The sequence below is a fragment of the Nycticebus coucang genome, chromosome 6, assembly GCF_027406575.1.
Source record: "Nycticebus coucang isolate mNycCou1 chromosome 6, mNycCou1.pri, whole genome shotgun sequence".
Taxonomy (NCBI): domain Eukaryota; kingdom Metazoa; phylum Chordata; class Mammalia; order Primates; family Lorisidae; genus Nycticebus; species Nycticebus coucang.
The window spans coordinates 95,527,966-95,541,882 of record NC_069785.1 but is presented as its reverse complement, the minus strand read 5'-3'; the positions used below and the strand labels follow the sequence as shown (position 1 = coordinate 95,541,882).

At 38.1% G+C, this 13,917-nt stretch overlaps 1 protein-coding gene across 3 annotated transcripts in view; it reads right to left on the bottom strand.

The window, feature by feature from the left end:
* Nucleotides 1-982: 982 nt before the first annotated feature.
* The window catches only part of LOC128588010 (annexin A10-like), a 55,411-nt gene continuing 42,476 nt past the window's right edge, over nt 983-13,917 (bottom strand). For 2 of the 3 annotated variants that reach the window (XM_053594575.1, XM_053594577.1), the window contains 6 exons: nt 9,702-9,755; nt 9,519-9,612; nt 7,980-8,075; nt 5,699-5,757; nt 3,300-3,422; nt 1,926-2,208 (listed from right to left, as the gene is read on the bottom strand). In XM_053594575.1, the coding sequence (XP_053450550.1) occupies nt 2,065-2,208; nt 3,300-3,422; nt 5,699-5,757; nt 7,980-8,075; nt 9,519-9,612; nt 9,702-9,755 (570 nt within the window). In that variant the 3' untranslated portion in view covers nt 1,926-2,064. Of the gene's footprint in view, nt 1,204-1,925; nt 2,209-3,299; nt 3,423-5,698; nt 5,758-7,979; nt 8,076-9,518; nt 9,613-9,701; nt 9,756-13,917 lie in introns of those variants that run through there. The other variant, XM_053594576.1, reaches the window with a different exon arrangement.

Here is a 13,917-nt window from a genome sequence, read left to right as displayed (position 1 = left end):
AGTGTGGTTCTCTCCCTCAGAGACGATGCCTCTGCCTTGGCCACACTACACCTCTAGAATTCCTGCAGGTCAGGTCAGGTTCCCTCTGTGTTCCACAGAATTGTGAAGGTGTCTCTCCCAAATTTGACCCCTTGAGAGGGACTGTAGAGCTGCCACCACTGTCAGGGGTGGTGCTGCCGATCTCGGGTACTGCTGTATGCCAGTTGCAGAAGCTGGGCAGGGAATCAGGGAGCTTGTGGGCAGTGCCTGCTGGGAGCAGAATTGGGCGGAATCCCGGCAGTCCCTGGTGGTCGGTGGCACAGTCCTGCGCTATGCTCTTTCCAACACAGGGCAAGTTTCTTTCCCCTTGTGACTCCACACCTCTATTAAAGTTACAGTTTCAACAAAACTGCTCCACAGCCCATGAGATGCCTGCACTAGCAAAAATCTGCCAGACCCTCCAGATTCTGCAGAGCGTAGTCTTCCAGACTACTGGAGAGGGGGGGAGGGTGGACTGGTTGGGAGAATATTACATCAACTTTTGTCCCAGGCAAGAGACTGCCTGAGCTTGCAGTGGTATCTCGCTGCGGAGAGAGTCCAGCCCTGAATCGTTCTCTCCCCTTCAGTGAAACAAAACATCCTCTGTTCACTAGTCACCTCAAGCATCTCTCATGGTGGAGGGGAATGGTTCCCATCCTCTTTGGGATGATTTTTGTACTCAAAATTTGTTTCCTTGGGATAACGGATAGGAATAATGCAAACCTATCACTCCTCTCTCCTGATCTTCCACTTTATTGAGTTGGTTCTGTCCATTACTTCTCCCATTAGACGGGAGCCTCTGCTGAAAGCTGGCTTCAGTCAGCCATCTTACCTCTTCCTGATGGTTTGCATTTAGATAAAGTTATTCCAATGCAACTATTACATCGTTTCATTATGCACTGTATATATAATTGCTGATTAGATAATAGGCAAATCCAGTATCATATACATTCATGGATAATTTTTATTTTTAGCTTGGAATAATTTCACAAAAAAGAGAGAGTATGATTCTATATTTTAATTATGCTGCTAGTTATAACTGAAATTTGTCATAAAATCTCCATTTGGATGTGTTGATGAAGAGGACTGAATAGTCCCTCAGACCCTCCTCTTCATCTAGTAGTCTTCCATGTCCCCAGCACAGAGAGCTAGCAGTGCTTTCTCATAATGCCCCGAAGCAAAGTTCTGAAAAGACAAAATATGATGCACTTGAAATAAAGTCATTTATTCTTTTTTATTAAGTCTATTGTACATAGATCATAAATACATTTATGCCCATTTCAGTGTGTTGATTATTTGTACAAATTGGAGTGCTTACATCATACTAAACAGCAGAGCTTTCATCTCATTTACCCAATTATAGCATTAGGACATAGTGTTTCTTTAAAAGAAACTCAATTCCTCTGAACTGCATTATGACAGAACCATGGGCTGTTAGCCTTACCAGAATTATTTATTTTTCTCATCTAAACATTTAGTATTTCCTAAACATTAGTCTCAATGTAAGTTGTTGAAAAATAATAGCAGTTATAAGTAATAGTATGCAGTTTATATAAAGTTAATTGAATCAACTATATATCATTGTATATTTATATGAATAATAATTTGAATGAGAATTTAATCTTTTATTCAACTTTATAAGGAAGTGCCTTAAGATGATTATTATAACAAATCAGTAATTGTAATTACTAGAGAGAAAATTGACACTACAACTTAAAAGGTTTTTAAGTTTATATTTACTAATGCAGCAATTCTACCTCAAGAAATATATTAAAGAAAGTTATTATCAATGAATGATGAGAACAAATATTTACACTAAAAATATGTACAGCATAATATTATGAGTAATAGCTAAAACTGAAAAGCAATATATAAATATGAGAGGTAGTTTATATACTTTACAGTTTTATACAATGGGATACCATGGTTCAATAAAAATATCCCGGTAGTCAGTAAAACATATTATTATTTATGTGTTCTAAGAAAAAGAAGATTCAAGCTTCTGTAACAATTGTATAATCTGGGTGGCTTAGAAACAGTAGGAATTTATCTCTCACAGTCCGGAGGGTGGCAAGGTCCAGGTCCAGGTCCACCAGATTGAGTTGGTGTTTCCCGAGGGCTGCTTCCTGTGGACAGCTGCCCTCTCACTCTAAATTCACAGGGCAGAGAAACGAAGGCACTGCCTTGGGCCTATCTTATAAAATAAATACTTCCATACTTCCATTTATGGTATCCACATTCATGACTTAATCATCTCCTTAAGGTCCTGTCACCTTGGGGATTATAATTTCAGCACGTCAATTTTATGGGTACACAAATATTCAGACCATAGCAGCGCCTACCAAAAAATTTTGTCAGTGATTATCTATGATAGAAAATTAAAGAAATTTGTATTTTCTTTTTGCTGTCTTCTACGGTTTCTATATTTTCCCAAAAATTCACAGAAAAAAGTACATATTATTATAAAACTGATCTTTGTCAAAAATCAACTATCAGATTAAAGTGTTCTTTTACACAAAGTTGTGTAATTATAATTCACTACTTTCAATGCATATGGCAAGTGCATTAGTTATATCCAAATGTTAGCAGACACTGAGTTGTGCTTAATTACAGAAAACTAATCATCTAGAGGATACATTTTGTATGACAAGGATTTCTCAATGGAAAATATTTATTAACACTTGAAGAGTTCGGGGCTTTGAAGGTGCAAGTGAGGAGAGTAGACTTCTCTTCACTGCTCCATCACTTCTTACTCTTGGAGACCACTTTACCTTCCCAAGAACCTACAAAGTCTTCTGGATCATGTGGCATCTTGGTTCTTTGGTCAGTGAGTTGTTTCTGGATCACTTTTTCACTAAACTCAAAAGCCATTCCTTGCGATTAAAAATTTCAGCGGAAAACAATGTCAACAAAGTAACAGCACCTAATTATGTGCAAAATATAAGTCAGGACATGTTCTTAGGTCACTGTGCCTTCTTTAACATCTGATCATACTTCAGAATTCAGTTCTTCAAAACAATTACTGGGCATGAATACTGTACATGACTCTTTTATTTTGCTTCGAACACATCAAAGAGGAATCATTTCAGACATTGAGGTGAAGCATTTTTCTAACTTGGCACCTGTTGGTCTGGAAAGTGTCTGCAAAACTAAGGTGAATTATCCCTGTCTAAATATTTATTTAACTGTTCAGATTCCACCATGAAGTTTAAATGAAGCTCATATCTAAGTTACAAAAGAGATAAAACACAGCCAAAATAAATTATGTATAGAAGACTTACTTTGATATCATGAAAAAGAGATTTTCCATATTGCTCTTTGTAATGTTTTCTTATGGTCAGCAAGTCTATTTCACTTCTGGCAATTAGAATCCTGATTATGGTTTTATTATGGAAACCAAAGTCCTACAAAATACAGAAAGTGGGGATGAAAACATGATGCCCTTAAGTAAGTGGCCAGTGGACGCACATCTTTTTTGAAGCTTCTCTCACTGTATCCCTCACCCACTAGCATCATTGTCCACCCTGCACCCAAGTCAGATCCTGAGAGCCACCTCTGTGATTCTTCTCTCTCCCTTACTATGTATTGAAAATAAATGATTCTCTTCTATTTTACTATTTAAATGCTTTTTAATCTCTATTCTAGTGCCACCACCTCGACTCTGACCAGTGCCATTTCACCCTATTCTGTAGTAGTTACTTCCTCTTTTCAGCCTTGCCAACCTTCACACTACATTACAACGTGCAAACCTGATCATGTGGGCTTTCCAGGTGAAAATTCTTCCTGGGGCGTGAGAAATCTGAACCTCAGTTAGATGCACATTGATAGGTCTAAAACTGCAATTATATTTTCGTTATTCTATTCATTATTTAAAAATTGTAAAAAAAAAAAAAAGTCCAGGCTCTTCAAATATTTGTTTATTTAAATTCAAATACTAAAAAATGCAAACTCAATGTTTGTGCACCTACCCCAGAAGTAATGTAGCCTGATACATTCAGTTTCAAATTATCTTTCCAAATGGAGGAATGATGACATCTGGCGGCCAGAAAACATACTCTACTTTTTAAAGTTTGAATGTTTGGATGCAAATCTACTAAAAAACTTTTAATAACTTGAAGTGATTGAAATGAATGATCTAGCCAAGTGTCAAAATTTAAATTATATATTATTCATTTAGACTAAACTAGAGAAAAATATGAATGTTTTCTTTGGTTTGGGGGCAGCTGAAAACAGCTTTTCAACAAATATTTGACACCTGAAAGTCTTTATATTTCAAAAATTTGATTTCTTGAATGTACAATCCCTCTGTTTATCTCCAAACAATTTATGAGTATACACACCTTACTTTCTGCCTTATATCACATGCACATGGCAAGGATGCAGTTTTTTTTATTATTAGAGTAAGTAGCCCTGAATTTGGGTAGTCACTCACAAGTAAAGCTTTATTCTGTCATCGCAGTACTTGGCTCTTTGGAGAAGGAAACTGTTGAAATCATCCTGTAGCATTGCTCAATACACTATTTCACATACATTTTTAATCAAATTAACCTTTTCTACTTGGAAATAGAATAAAAGAAAAGCAGAGGACTGTGACCACCATTGATCATCCTCCTACATTCTGAGATTGCATAAGGTCATCTGGACATAAGATATATAATAAAAGATTCTTGGGCGGCACCTATGGCTCAGTGAGCAGGGCACCAGCCCCATATACCAAGGGTGGCAGGTTGAAACCCAGTCCCGGCCAAACTGCAACAACAACAAAAAATAGCCGGGCATTGTGGCGGGCACCTGTAATCCCAGCTACTCAGGAGGCTGAGGCAGGAGAATCGCCTAAGCCCAGGAGTTGGAGGTTGCTGTGAGCTGTGTGACGCCACGGCCCTCTACCGAGGGCAATAGAGTGAAACTCTGTCTCTACAAAAAAAAAAAAAAAAAAAAAAGATTCTTGACCAGTAGCATTCTTTCCCAGCATGTTGGCTACTTTCCAGAAGTTTTCCTGCAAAAATCAGTTTGAGAAATAAACACTCTGGTTTAGTTTGGCCTTTTTTTTTTTATTTTTTGGATAGAGTCTCAGTCTATTGCCCTAGGTAAAATGAATGCTCCAAAGGATGTGTGACTGACTATCATACTAAAGTATGGAAAACATCCCTATTTATTTGCAAAAATAGCTTCAGAGTTTATTGTAGTCTAGCCATCTCTTTAAGCACTTTTTGAAAAATAACACTTTATGTTTCAACCCAGCGACATTATTTTGAGGAATACAGCAATTTCTTGCTTAGAGTTAGCAATGTTTTGAATTTTCTACTTGATGCCATGCTTTGTACTTGCATATGTGTGATCTAATGGGGCTTTGGAAATACGCAAAAACATTTGAATTTACCAGTTCCTGTAGGAGTTAAGCTCTAGACTACATAGGACAATAGACCTCAGAGAACCATATTTCAATACTTTCTGTATTTTGATATAGAAAACAGACTGTCATGCTTATTTGACTGGTATTATTTTTGGTGTAGAACATAATTTTTTTCTACCTTGGGTGTATTTCCTTAGACATGCATGTGTTTATATACAAGTTCAAAAAAAGAAATCAAAAGTTAAGTAATGGAAATAAAATTAATCTTTCGAGAAAATAGTCATAATTTCTGGAGAAATTTTAACCATATGCATGTTTCTTACTTACATGGATTGCACTATGTAGTCTATTAGCAAAATAGGCTGGTTTGTCTCGAACACAAAGAACTAGAAGAAATCAGAGAGAAAAGAAGAAACATTGAGAATGATATTATGCATTTTCTTTTCTTTAACAACTTAAGAAACAACAAAAACACTTTTTTGTCTGTTAGGAACCTCGCACTGCATTGCAACTTCAACTCTTATGATAATATTAACACCTTAACCAGAGAAAAATATAAAGCAACAATACTACAATATTTCAAGAAGATTTTCACTTGGTCTATCTTCACCTCTTCAATTCCTTCATATGGTCTAATGAAAAAAAATTATCCTCTTAATCTGAAAGCTTCAAAGAGATCTAAATTTCAGCATTATTACAGATTTTTATTAGTGTAGGAGTCAGTGTGATGCAGCCCCCACACACTTCATTCTTCTTGAATGCTATTTTTAAGTTCCTGATAGATTTGTCAGTAGATCTGAAGTCTCTTAAGGAGAAACTATATGGATCATAACTGGTCTGGACCAGTTTTAGACGTCATCTAGAAGAACTGCTATGGCATTGGAGCACCTAGCACGTAATCAACAAATGTTGTTGATGAAGGTCAGTTGATGGTCATAGACATTCAATAGTGTTTATCTGAATCAATAAACAAAGTAATACTTGAATGAGTAATACACCAGAGGCTATAACTTCCGGCCAAAACAAAATCACCATAAGGGTGTTTTCTGTGTAGTTCAAGTAATAACTTTAGATAATGATGTTTTCTCTTCTTGATAGAACCCCATAATTGCTCTTAAGTTACTGTTAGAAAGTAAACTTCTCCAGGGAAGGGGCTATTGTTGTTTTGCTGTTCTCTCTGCAGTGCCTAAATCAGTGACCAGAACAGTAGGTGCTCGAAATGCTTATTGAATAACTAAATGAACCAGTTAAAACATTTCTTAGTATTTCTGATGTCTACTTTTCCTTTCTTATGCCCACTGCTTTGTGGCAGTGGAAAGAGAGCAATCTTGAGATTCAGAAACCTGACTTTTAGCCATAACTTTGTTGATAAGAAGCTGATAGACTCTGGAGCAATCACTTAACTGCCTTATGGTTTGCTTGTAAAATGAGCAATTTTGATGTGATACATGTATGTAATTACATTTTGTTGACAATTTGCTGGAAATGTCCATGTTCTTCTCACAAAACAGACATAAATAGTCATATCTTGTATGTTATTTTAGGGTTTTCCCAAAACCCATTCAACCAATCTTGTGGAACCATTTCTAAAACTCCTCCATCAGATAAGCTATCACATTGTCGTCTCTCAGCTTCCATGTTCATGTCTGTCTCTGTCATTCTAGGAATGGAAAGTCTCAATATTCATTTATTCAACAAATATCTGCTATGGGGATATTCTTACGATAGTAGATTATTCATCTACTATGGGGATATTTCACAAGGACTCCTGAACTTAATCCCTAAAATGTGTGCTGTCAAGCCACCGTGCAACACAAGATAAAAGGCAGGTAGTTTTGCTGTAGTTTTTCTGATATCACCTATGGAGAGACATCTTTTTTCATTTAGGAAAGAATAGGGGTGGCAATGGTGGCGCAGCTCTCCTAATAGTCTGAGGGAATCATTATGTGGCAAACCTCTTCTATGGTAGGATTTACTCCTAAAAGTAAATATATAAGAGACAGTGACAAAAACAAAAACAGACAACAAAAAGCACTTTTCTTCTTGCAGAGAAGAAAACCACATGGCTAGCATTTCTCTGCTCTTGGCCAAGGGAATGGAAGTCAGTAAATGCAAAGTGTACTGAACACTCTGTGTACTGAACTGTGAGCAGCCAGGCACAGAGTGTCCGAGACCTCCCTTTCCGTGTGTGACCTCTGACCCAGTTGGCAGGGAAGAGTCTCCGTTCATTACAGTCCTAGTTATCAGTCTGTGTCTTGTATCAGGAGCTGGTGAACTTTTCTTCTATAAAGTTCGCACTCCTTTTAAATAATGAAATTCAGGGGAAAATGACCTCAGTCAAGATGTTACTCATGCACTTTTCATTCAGTGAGAGCCAGGCAGTTTTGTGCATATGCAAGGGTACATGTCAAATCTATTAAGAGTAGAGCATAAATGTCTTAACTCAATAAGTGATTAAGTGAGGTAAAGGCTATGTTAAGTATACGCTGTAAGTATTCCAAATTGCACATAAAATCAGAACATTGTACCCCATAAATGCAATAATGTACACAGTTATGATTTAATAAAATAAAAAGACATGCTGTACTCCAAATAAATTATCACTTACCAATTGCAACTAGCAGCTCCTGAAAGTATCCATCATAGCATTCTCTGATGGTATCTACTATGTCTCGTCCAGAAATACTTTGAAATTCCTGGAAAACTTCACCATATTGGGTAAGTCAAAGGAGGTTTTGTAAATATTATAAATTTAAATTTATATCCATTAGCAAATATCCATTAGATTGCTATACATAGTGAAGATATTTTCTCTAACTGAAAAACACTAAAGCTATTGGTTTTGTTTGATAGGACTATTGTCTGAAACAAACACATGAACTCTGAATCAGCAGAGTCAGCATAAATCCTGAAATTCAAAGACATGTTATTACTCTGGTCCCCTGGAGAGCAACTGCTACTTCTAGGGAGTCCATTACCTCATTTAATTTAAATTGAGGGGAAGCAGGTGTCAAAACTTTAAGGACCAATTTTTTAGGGCGTATATAATAGACTTATGTCAACAGTAAATTTCTACTATAGCTTAAATATTACAATTAAGTATAAAAGTCCTCAGAGCAATGATTGAAAGAATGATCATAAATTCCAAGAAATGGATTCTGAGAAATGGAGAATCATCAATCATCTTTAGGGCATAGATTACAGTTTATTTTCTTTTTTTTTTTTTTTAATTTGGCCGGGGCTGGGTTTGAACCCACCACCTCCGGCATATGGGACCGGCGCCCTACCCGCTGAGCCACAGGCGCCGCCCTACAGTTTATTTTCTTAAAATTTTGCTAAACTAAGCTTCCTCATTTCAAGAACTTACTTATCCGGCTTTATCCCAGGAAACTTTTAGTTCACATTCATTCTTACAGCAAATTAGAAGCAAGGAGGTTTATTGTTATGATGATGATGATGATGTTATTACCTCTTATTCATATATAAAGTAAAGCAGTGTGACTTAGGTTAGAGGAGACTATCTTTAGGGTTTATTTATAGAATTTTGTGTGTTTCATATACAAAAAAAATTTAAATAAGGGAAAAAGAAAGATGCAACACTTTAAGAAAGTCAAGCAAAGTACAAAGTAATCTGACTGCATCCTCTAAGACCAACAAGTCACTACTTACACCCACAAATCAATAATAATAACCTTGATGTGTTAGCAGCTAGTTAAATTGTATCTACTACACACTTTTCAAGACAACATATAATATGCATGATCAAAAGTAGCTTATATATTTGAGTAAGTTCTTCATCAAAAAAAGAGATAATGTGCTCAGTATTTGAATGTTACATAATTCAGTCACTGGAAAAAATAATGGAGAAAATTTTATCCCTCAGTGACATCATTAAATGGTGTGTGTCACCAATTGTAACTAGCAGCTCCCGAAAGTATCAATTGTAACATTCTCTGATGGCATCTACTGTGTCTTGCCATTGGAGATATATAAATAAAATTCAAAAATACTGTAAGTACCTTTGAGATGACTGACTTTTTTCTCTATTTCTATGTAACAATTTTATTTTTAAAAAACAATATTTAACTAGTTGCTTTTCATTATATAATCAGCTGAATGGCTTAAAAGAACCCCCCTGAATAGTTACCTAGCCACAGCTGCTGGTAGCTCTTGCTGCACAGGACTACCTGCAGCATGGTCTTATGCTCCCCTGTCTTCTGCTGGCAGGCTTCCCACAAGACCTGAAATGGCACACGCAGGCAGTAGCAAAGAAGCACGCAGACCACTGTACAGAGGTTCTCTACAGTCGGGCTGAGGGGGTTCTAGTTACCATTGCATCCTGGGCAGCCGAGGCAGGGTCTGCATAGCCTTCTTCTCTGGTTCCCTGTGAAGTAAACGCAGGTTTCCCTCATAAATGTTCTTAATACCAGACAGGATTACTGGGACGAAAATCTTTGAACCAAACTGTGGTCATCCTAAGAAAGTTCTGTCATTATTTGGAATAAGATAGTTACCATTTCTTAAATAAACTAGGAAATTTATTTTATTTTTTAGACAGGGTCTTGCTCTGTTTCCCTGGCTTGAGTGCTGTAGTGTCATAGCTCATAGTAACTTCAAATTCCTGGGCTCAGTCAAGGAGGTCTCAGCCTCCTGCCTCAGCCTCCTGAGTAGCTGGGACTACAGGTACCCGCCTCTACACCCAGGTAATTTTTCCATTTTTAGTAGAGACAGACAGGGTGATGCTCTTACTCAGGCTGGTCTCCAACTCCTGACCTGAAGTGATCTTTCCACCTCAGCCCCACGGAGTATTTAGGATTAGAGTGCTAGCCCTCATGCCCGACCTAATTTGGTGTATGTGTACAGCAACTGTGGAATTCTCTGAAAGAAGCCAAGGTGTTTCACTTTTCCAAGTCTCCCTGCAGTATCTTTCCTTTTTTTTTTTTTTCTTTTTTTATTAAACCATAGCTGTGTACATTAGTATGATCATGGGGCACCATACACTTGGTTCATAGATCGTTTGACACATTTTCATCACATTAGTTAACATAGCTTTTGTAGCATTTTCTTAGTTATTTTGCTAAGACCTTTACATTCCACATTTACTAGGATTCACATATACCCTTGTAGGAGGGGGACTAATGCAGTATCTTTCCCATCAAATCAAGCACCCACTGGCTGGTAGTGGGCAGCAGGAATAGGTTTTAACATTATTAGACAGAAAAGGCACAGAGAAAGAAGTCTTCCTCTAATTTACAAAGTCTGATTTATGCAACAACAATATCCAGAAATCCAGACTTTGTGGAGAGAGAATACTTTGTAGATTTTTTTTAGCTCCTGCCCCTTTTATCATGTAAACCACAGATAGGGTCCAGTTGATCTCTCAATCAGGAGGGAAGGTGGCTAACAAATACAGGACCCAGAAGGCCCTGAGGAAAAGAGGGGAGAGGGGAGAAGGAGGAGGAGAGGCCTCCTGTTAAAATTCCATCCTCAGTGTTGGAGGTTAGGCCTCGTTGTAAGAGTCTGGGTCAAGAGGATAGCTGGCTCACGAATACGTTGGTGATGTTCTCCCTGTGATGGGTGAGTTGTTGCTTCTGAGTCTCCTGCCCCTGGAGCTCCCTGGAAAGCTGCTCATTTAGCACACTGATAGTGACACAAGAAAAATTTTTTTTTTCTTCTGGGCCACAGTGTTTTATTAGGTCAAGAGACATATGAGTTATACATGATTCATAACCCCCTGGCTCAAAACTAGTGTAAGTTAAAATACAACCCACATGACAGTTCATCTATTGAAAGGAGTCTGGCACCCACTTCCCTCTCGCCTGCTTCCTTCCTCTAGCCACGCAGTGCCCACTTCCCATCCATCACCTCCACCACACCTGGAAGTTTCCAGAAGTCCTCACCAGAAGCAGATGCAAGCACCAGGCTTCTTGTGCAGCCTTCAGGACAGTCACCCAAAATAAAACTACCCAGCCTTGGGTGTTCCTTTTTGGCAACACAAACATGGGCTAAGACATCAGACATCAAAAGAAAGAGCTGAGCTTAGAAAGTAATTGGCTAGTTTGCAAGTGCAAACAAAAGAGGGGGAGAGAACATTTAGAAATCTGTAGGTTCTGAGAGTTAGAAAGGAGAACCACTTCCTAATCTAAGCAATGTGAGCTCAGATTGAAGGTCATTTCAAAGGCAAAGGCCTTAATGGCTCAGCCCTGCAGAAAGACCTAGCTAATTTTATTGTCTCAAAGAGCCTCCAAGGTAGTGTCTTTGAGTTGTAAAAAACAAGAAGGAGCACAGCAGGTGAGGGGTGCAAGGATGCAAAGAAATAAATCACATTTGAGAACTATATCTGGGAAAAACTTCAGATGTGAGGTCATACAAGGAACTAAGTGGAAGCAAGCAGCGCATGAAACTTATTTTAAGTCTTTCAGGGATTCTCATTTTCAAAGATATCACAAACCCAGATTAAAGGAAAGCAGACTACTTAAGCTTTAGAAAAACTGTGAGGCTTCTAAATTTCCAAAAATTGAGCTGTGAAACAGGTATATCTCCCAAGGAAGACATAAAGGTATTCTTTGACTTCCTTTTTTTAAGAGACAGAGTCTCACTATGTCACCCTGGGTAGAATGCGGTGGAGTCACAGCTCACAGCAACCTCCAACTCCTGGGCTTAGGCCATTCTCTTGTCTCAGCCTCCTGAGTAGCTGGGACTACAGGCGCCCGCCACAACGCCAGGCTATTTTATTGTTGCAGTTGTCATTGTTGTTTGGCCGGCCAGGCTGGGTTCAAACCCTTTAGCGGTAAACCCTGAGCTACAGGCGCCTTGACTCACACGTTGATGAATGCCGCCCTTCCTTCCGCTGTGAAGTTGAAAACGCGGTTCATGCGTCTAACCGGCAAACCCCGCAGCTTAGCCTGGCTTAAAAGAGCACTCAGATGAGCCCCCAGCTGGACAGACTACTTCAGCACCAAGCTTATTTTGTAATGAAGTGTTGAAAAGCTGAGTGTCTCATGTAGTTTACTGAATACTGTCCGTAACACTGAAACTCTGACAACCACGTGCTGTGGTAAAGTAGGAAAATGGGAGGTGAAACAGCCAGGGCGGGGTCAGGAGCCGTGGGCGCTCCCCGCACCTGTTCCTGTGAGACCGAGATGATGAAGAACAGGAAGGACCTCTCAAAGCTTGTCAGTAGGAGCCACAGAAATGTGTAGGGTAAAAAAATCCCAGGAACTCAGGTAGGGAGACTATTGGGACTAGCGCAGGGCAGAAAAAGGAACAGTAAATAGCGGTGCCCTGGGTGCTGTTCACGCCAGCGCCACCTGTTCCTGAGGACCGTGGGGCGCTCACCTCGCCTCCCCCTGCTACCCTTTGGACCTTTCTCTGTAGAAGGTACTACTTCTCCACCTTTATTCATACTGAAGGGCGAATAATTTATTCTTCTTCTTTAAAGGCAACTATTTTACTTTTTTTAATTTCACATGCTCGTGTACAAAATTCTACTTGTGTCTTTCAGTGAAATTTTTGTAAATACTCAGGTATATTTTGGATGTATAAAGGTAAGATTTAGGGATGTGTAACTACTTGTTTCGTTTTAAACATATATCACACACACACACACCAAACCAAAATATCAGCTTTCAAGACATTGTCCCCAGAGGTGGGCTTCTAGATCTCTTTCAGTAATTAAAAGCTGAACACTGACTCTCTTTCGCTTTGCCTTCCTGAATATCTTTGCTAAACAGAATGGTAGGCACATATGAGAGTGTGCTGAAAATGACAGAAAAGTTTATCTTAAAAATATTATTCATATTACAATGTTAAAAAATATGTAGACTGTTTTAAAGAAATGTTAATTGAATGGAAAAATTACATACCATTTAGTCAACACAGATAAATAAGATCTTTGTCAAAACCAAAATCTAATTTTAATTCGAAGTAATGTTCCTATTTGGGATAATATATTCCAGTGCCACCAAAGTTTACCAGTAGCACCGAGGATCATAAATGGCATTTGGAGTCTGTAGGATTCAAATAAATTCTGGACTTCTACTTAGTAGCTCTTTAGACAATCAGAGAGCTAGAACCTATGTTTCTTCATTTCTAAAATGGTCCTGAGTATTTATACTGCAAGTGTCTTGTTGTCATTAAGTGGGAAATATGCTTGTCTCCCTGCACAATATGAGGCACGTAGCAGGAATCTAGAAAAGCTAGTATACCCCTATTTGGTAGTTTTTAAAAATGGAATTAATTTCTAATTACAGTAATAAACTGTAACTTTATAATTCTAATCTTTTAATTCCTCTGAAATAGATAATTATATATATGTCTATATATATAATATTTGAAACCATTTTAAGTAAGGGAGACTTCAAATTTTTTGAGAATTAGGGCTGGTACATTAGGCATACTTGTCTCTAAAGCCAACTCAAGTTTCTAGCCGAGTAACTTCAACATGGCTTCAGTAAAAGTCATTACACAGAATTTACTACCAAACTATAATATACTTCAATTTTCTCTTCTATGTTTTGGAGGTGATATATATCTAGTTTTTAATA